A 6,356-nucleotide genomic window follows, 5' to 3' on the forward strand; every position below is an offset into this window, starting at 1 on the left:
TCAATAAAAACCAGCTTCTCTTTCCATGAATGTTACAGTCCCTTGGAGTAAGCCAAATTCCCATTTTGGGATCTCTTTTCATGCTATTCCACATCTAGGAGGCCAGTTCTTCTCTTCCCTGATTCATTTTCCATATCTTCAAACATCAACTCTAAATTCAACATCTATGAGTTTTCTTTAGACCAGTTCCCTGACTCCTCAGCACATCCTTTTTCTTATGGACTACATTAATTTAAACCACATTAATGTGCAGTTTTTGACATTTTTTATGTTATAAAAGTTTATCTACCTCACAATTTTACATTTTCTCTCCCTATCTACATAATAAATGCCCCCTCTTTTCTTTGGTCTATATCCTTCTCCATTTCCCACCTTCCCAAAAGCTACTGGAACAGCAGGCTACACAAAGTAGATACTAAATAAATATGCAATTAACTGATAAATCTGAGATAAATATGGCTCCACTATTTAACAAAGCAGAAAGTTATTAAGTCTTTTGAACTGACATATTTAAATATTTATTTTCTCATTTTATTCCCTAAATGCAAAAGCATTAGATTTATAATTTCAACATTCCCATCCAAAAAAGTGGAATCCAAAGCAGTCCTATTAAGTTTTTTTTTAAAGAGTGTCCACTGTCCAGAAATGGTCTTTTTTTTTCTTCTTTTTTTTCAGAAGACACTTTCTAATACTGTTACTTTACTCTCTTAAGGCAAGAGTTATCCAAGTCTGACAACATTAAGTAGGCAGTGACATTCCAGGCATGATTACCAATTGTTCAAGAACAGAAAGACTAGCTGGCTTTAATAAGAGATTATTCTAAATAACCCCATTAAATCTAAAGTGTGAAAACAACTGTGTTTACATTTAAGGTTTAGTATCTTCACCTTTATCTTCCTGTTCCAAGAGAATTACTTAAAAACTCAAAGAAAAGGATATACCAAAGGATAGTAGCCTAAAAGAAAGTTAAACTTGTATTTAAATAATTAATTATAGGCATACCACACTGTATATAATAAAGTCTCTAAAAATTGTGATCCAATCATATTATTTTTCAAATACATTATAAACCAATGACTACTGAAGGAATACTACAGGCACTATTCTGAAAAGCACACAATACTCATGGTTGTAAACTTGTCTCTAATTTTTCTGTTTTCCAAGTTTGTGTTTTCATAAACAGTTTTTCTCTAAAGACTTTTTTGCTACTTAACTTTTATCTTAAATGAGCCACTTAATAGCAGAGATATTTATCCTAAAATACTGTATTTTCCCTCATGTGCCTGCTGACTCTGCAGTTATTTCATGCACACTACAACTTGAAGGCAACAAATGTTTAACATGGTTTTGTTACCCAAGTAAAAGCACTAAATTTGAACAAGTGTATATTACGACACATTACAGTTACTATAAATTTCAACACTGTTAGGTACACAACATGAACCACACCATACTCATAACCTTAAAATACCTTACATATAAAGGCTAAACCTATTGTCTACTTGATTTAAAATACCATTCCTACTTACTAATTATAGTTCAGTTGCATTGGTAAATTTTGGTTTGCTTTTTTGATTTTTTAAAATATTTTCAAATTATGGTACAGGCAACTTGAAAAGCTTACTCCATGTTTAACACTGTGAGTAGGTATTTAATAATCTTACCGTAGATTTTTTTAAAAATTACTTTACAATTAGATGCTGTTATAAAGGGAAACACCAGGAATCTTTGTGGTGATAGAAGGGTTCTTGTATCTTGACTATATCACTATCAATAACCTAGGTATAATATTGTACTAGTGTTGCAAATTGTTACCACTGCAGAAAATTTGGTAAGTGTACATGGGGTCTCTGTATTGTTCCTTACAACTGCATATGAAACTACAAAAAATTAATTCAATAAAAAAATTTGCTGAAGAGCAATTTAATGAGAATTTAGTTTTCTGGCACTACAGCGACATTCTCAAAAAGCCTATGTGTACGTATGAAAAATTTCTCCCTCCAGAAACTGATCAGTAACTAAGAATGAAAAACTATATACCTTTTAAAATTTAAGAGCTAGAAATAGTTTTTACAATTATTTCCAAAAATCTTGGGCAAGAACTATTATCAAAGTCGGATTTGAACAAGGAAAAGTAAAGCTTTACTTGCTGGTTAAAACAACTTTCTAGATAGAAATTTCAGAGAGAGTCAATATGGCTCACATACCGAATATATATCCCAAGCCTCGCAACATCTCTTATTACTTGGATTCAAAAACAAAAGAAATTTTTCATATAGCACATAAACATTAAACTACTAAAAATTAAACCCAGGATCGACTTAATAAACACCTTAACTATTTCAATTTTATTAATTCCTTTCAACAAACTTTCCTTTTATACAGTGCCCTAACAGTGCCTCACCTTTAACGCCTATAGAAATGCCTCTCAAGGTCACTGTTGAGAGCGCCTCCCAAACTCTATCATACCAGGCAGAAAAATTCAGTCTTATCAGGCAAAGAAAATTAACACCTTAATGAAAAAATGGCATTTTAACAGACTTCTCAAAACAAATAATAGTACATAATACATTCATCTTTTCCATAGTGACTTTTGATGAAGTATCAGCTATCATAAGAGTTATTTGTTTTGCTTTGATTTAAAAATAACATTATGTACTCTAGCATGTATGTTTCAAAAAATTCCAAAGGTGTTATATATTATTTCTCAAGAAAATCCCATTGTGAAATTAAATCATCCTAAAAAAGACAAATAATCAAGAAAGGAAATTATACTGCACAATTATAGTCTTCATGAGGCAAAAGGCTAGGGTTTTACAAATGACTCCAAAGACAAGAAAACTCTAATCTTTAAGTCAGCTCTTCAGAAGGAAAGTCAGATCTTTAGATCCTTATAAGCTGCAAACAAACAAGCATTAGGACGTATTACATATCCTTTGATATCAAGACAGATAATTCAAATATCAGTAAAATATATAAATAAAATAATACTACTATACCAATTTCTTTTAGACATTGTCTTTAAGATAAGAAATGGCTACAGGAAAACCATATCTACCAGTATACGTACTTTGATATAAAATAATCATATGGCATTTTCCCTTCCCCAAAACTAATTATTAAAGGTCACAGCTTTTAAAAATTCTTTTCTAGATTTAAAATAAACCACACAGATAAAAATTACTATGTCCAAGTGCTTAAATTCAAACTTTCAATAGATAAATAACAAGTCTAACAGTTTTAAAACTAAAAAGTTCCTACTCCAAAAAATCAAATACTACAACCACTGCTACAATGTAAAAAGAAATTTTGTTTTCATATAATGCAAGCAAGGACCTACAACTTCTCCAACGCCATGCTTGTAATACACACCAAGTTCACCTACTTTTTAATTTCATAGACTATAAAAATCACACCTTCTTAATTTTATGAAGTAAAAAACTAATTGTCCTTATTCTAAAAACAGAAAATATTTCTAATAGCAAGTTTCTAAAGTCCATGTTATTGATATCAATGAGTGTCAGTTAAATATAATTTCCACAATTCAAGCTGGAACTACTCGCCTGAAACAGCAATATCACTATTCATTAATGAAATATACTAAGCATGTACTACATATTAGACAAAGTAAGTTTGAAAGTTCTTGAGAATGATTAGTTGCAAAAATTGAGACATACTCAAAACAGTAGTGAAGAAAGGAAATATAGCCTTCTTCTACATTAACTAATAATGTTCTCCCCTCTCCCCAAAAAGTGACAATATTCAAATGATTGCCAGTGAAAGGAAAGAAAGAGGTGGGAGAAGAGCTGAGGTTTGGCTGACATGTTATGGTACCTTTTTTATTAAGGATAGTATTAGCCTTAGGATATTTACAATCCAAAGTGCTTTTATTGTACTTAATTTAAAATATTAAACAACATATTATTTTCCTCATAAGCTGCGATTTCATCATTAAAAATGAATTTTAGTAAATTTAAGTTATTGCATGTCTTTTAAATAGAAATGTTTGTAAATGTAAAGTGTAATAAAGTAGTAAAATGATTACTAATTTAATCTTCCTTTCTAATCTTTTGCTCTCACAGTATCTTAAGAAATCGCCATCACTTTACCAGGGGAAATAAAAGTACCAGTCAAAGAGGAATTACTGAGTTTCAGCCCAGAGATTTGACAGCTGGTTTTTTTAAGGTGATACTGTCATGGCTTTAGTTTTTTTTTGTTTGTTTTTGTTCTTGTTTTCATCTATCTCTGAGCACTAATGAATAAATTTAAACAGAAAATTATAGCTTTTGTACACTAGAATGGACCTTTAGAATGTCTTTTTTTTCCATCATGAATTTTTAAAAGTTAGAAAAACAAAAATATGCATACTTAAGAAATATGGGATAAATGTTAATGGAACAGAGCAGTTATAAATATACAGAAGACAAATTTAAAGAGGACAGCACTAATGTAGGAATAGGACTCTAATTTAACTTACTCTAAACATTACCATCATGTAATCTGAATGTATGACAGAATTCAGTCACCTAATAGGTGTCATTTGAAAATAAATCTAACTCCTTTTCATTTATTTGTAACTTTTATTCCATTAACATTTTAAATAACCATCCACAAAATTGTTAATTTGCTGCAGACTATTAAGGGAACGGCCATCTTTTAAAATAAGCATCTTACTAATTGTTGCTTGACTCAATTCTACTTTTCATGAGCATATATTAAATAATATTATTTTACCAATTCTTTAGAACCCTGGGTTACATAATGCTAATGGACTAAAAATTTAGCAAAATTTAAAAACACATATTTAAATAAACATTTTTTAAAAGATCACATATGGCCATAGTGCATTTTCTTCTGGTACTTTTCTAAATATAGAGGCATGATATAATCCCTTATACTCAAATAAGACAATTTCCAATTTAAAAATTCATTGAAAAAGAGAATTCTTGATTCATATTGAAATTCTTAGTGAAATGTCAATAGATCCTTACAGCAACAGCCCACATTTTGGGCTTGGTTGTTTTTAATTTATAATTTTATTTTTTTTCCTGTTTTTTTATTTATAATTTTAACAAGACACTAAAGAATACCATGAAGAAAGATATTAAAATACTTTATATATTTTTCTACTAAACTCTATCACAACATCAAAACATGAGGTTCTGATTTTAGACATCATCTTACCTGATCCACTGAACTGACTGCTTCCCAGTGTTGTTGGTCTGGTTTTCCCACTATTAACAGGTGGGGAAAACATCTGCAAAATAACCCAAAAGTATCTATTAGTCCTGAAATTCTTCTAAACTTTGCAAACCAAGAGTCATCAGTTAATTACTATATTTCAGAAGGACGTTAAAATAAAATTTGAAATGTACATTCAGACCCAGAAAGGCAAATATACTGTGATACTATTTGCTAACACTACTTGGTTATATTCTGTCCTGCAAAACCAGTCACTTAAATGAGACATTCTAAGATTATGGAGTTTAAATAGTGAACTTTTGTCCATGATTGCAATTAATTAAATCTCATTACGTTTACATTACACACAGTCAGAATCATATCAAATGAAGCTACCACAATACACTAAAGATCCACTCTAAGTTTTATAAAGTAGGGATTGGTCCTGACTCCTAACAGCAGCTAAAAAAGGAATTCAACCATTAAAAGTAAGGGCAGTGGGCCCTTTGGTTTCAACAGATACTTTCGAGTCACTCAATTATTACCCACGTAAAAAATTGTAAATATATACACATACACACACACATGTGTATTACAAAGATACTCAGCTCAAAAGGCTGGCTCTCTTGTAAATGACATCTCTCGTGTACCACAGCTTGGGGAGAGAACTGGTTAGGAGCGTTGAAGAAAAAAATAATTTTCTTCTCTCCTGTGAAGTTCAAAATCCCTAATCACCATCAGGGTCAGAGGGTGACTCAACCAAAGCTCATGATTACATTGTTTTCCTTTCAACTGGTTAAAACAAATGACCCCTTTGGCAATAAAGTTTTCAATCTGCAAGTCTAGACATTACATCAAAGTTCAGGTGTCCAACTTGGGGGAGCTGGACTCCAGCCCTGAGAACTCTGCTCAAAGCAGAGGGAGTTCACGCTGCCTCGTCTCCACGTCGCTACCCCCCACCTCCTTCCTTTCTCTTTCTTTCTTTTTTTCACGAAACCTCCGCAGAACCCCACGATGCCGCGGGAAGCTCTCCTACCGCACTGAAGTCCAGCAGGTCGCTCAGCTCCTTGTCGGTCCCTATCGCGGCCATGCGCTGCTGCTGAGGATTCATCTTGGGCCACTGCTAGCGGGTCCTGAGGCAGAGGAAGAACCAGGCTCAGCCGGCGACCACCTGG

At 32.2% G+C, this 6,356-nt stretch overlaps 1 protein-coding gene across 2 annotated transcripts in view; it reads right to left on the bottom strand.

Moving 5' to 3' along the window:
* TCF12 (transcription factor 12) overlaps positions 1 to 6,356 on the bottom strand; it is a 364,778-nt gene that overhangs the window by 355,973 nt on the left and 2,449 nt on the right. For both annotated transcript variants that reach the window (XM_005867002.2, XM_014540340.1), the window contains 2 exons: positions 6,218 to 6,314; positions 5,185 to 5,257 (listed from right to left, as the gene is read on the bottom strand). In XM_005867002.2, the coding sequence (XP_005867064.1) occupies positions 5,185 to 5,257; positions 6,218 to 6,292 (148 nt within the window). In that variant the 5' untranslated portion in view covers positions 6,293 to 6,314. Of the gene's footprint in view, positions 1 to 5,184; positions 5,258 to 6,217; positions 6,315 to 6,356 lie in introns of those variants that run through there.

The sequence above is a fragment of the Myotis brandtii genome, unplaced genomic scaffold (genome assembly GCF_000412655.1).
Source record: "Myotis brandtii unplaced genomic scaffold, ASM41265v1 scaffold242, whole genome shotgun sequence".
Lineage (NCBI taxonomy): Eukaryota > Metazoa > Chordata > Mammalia > Chiroptera > Vespertilionidae > Myotis > Myotis brandtii.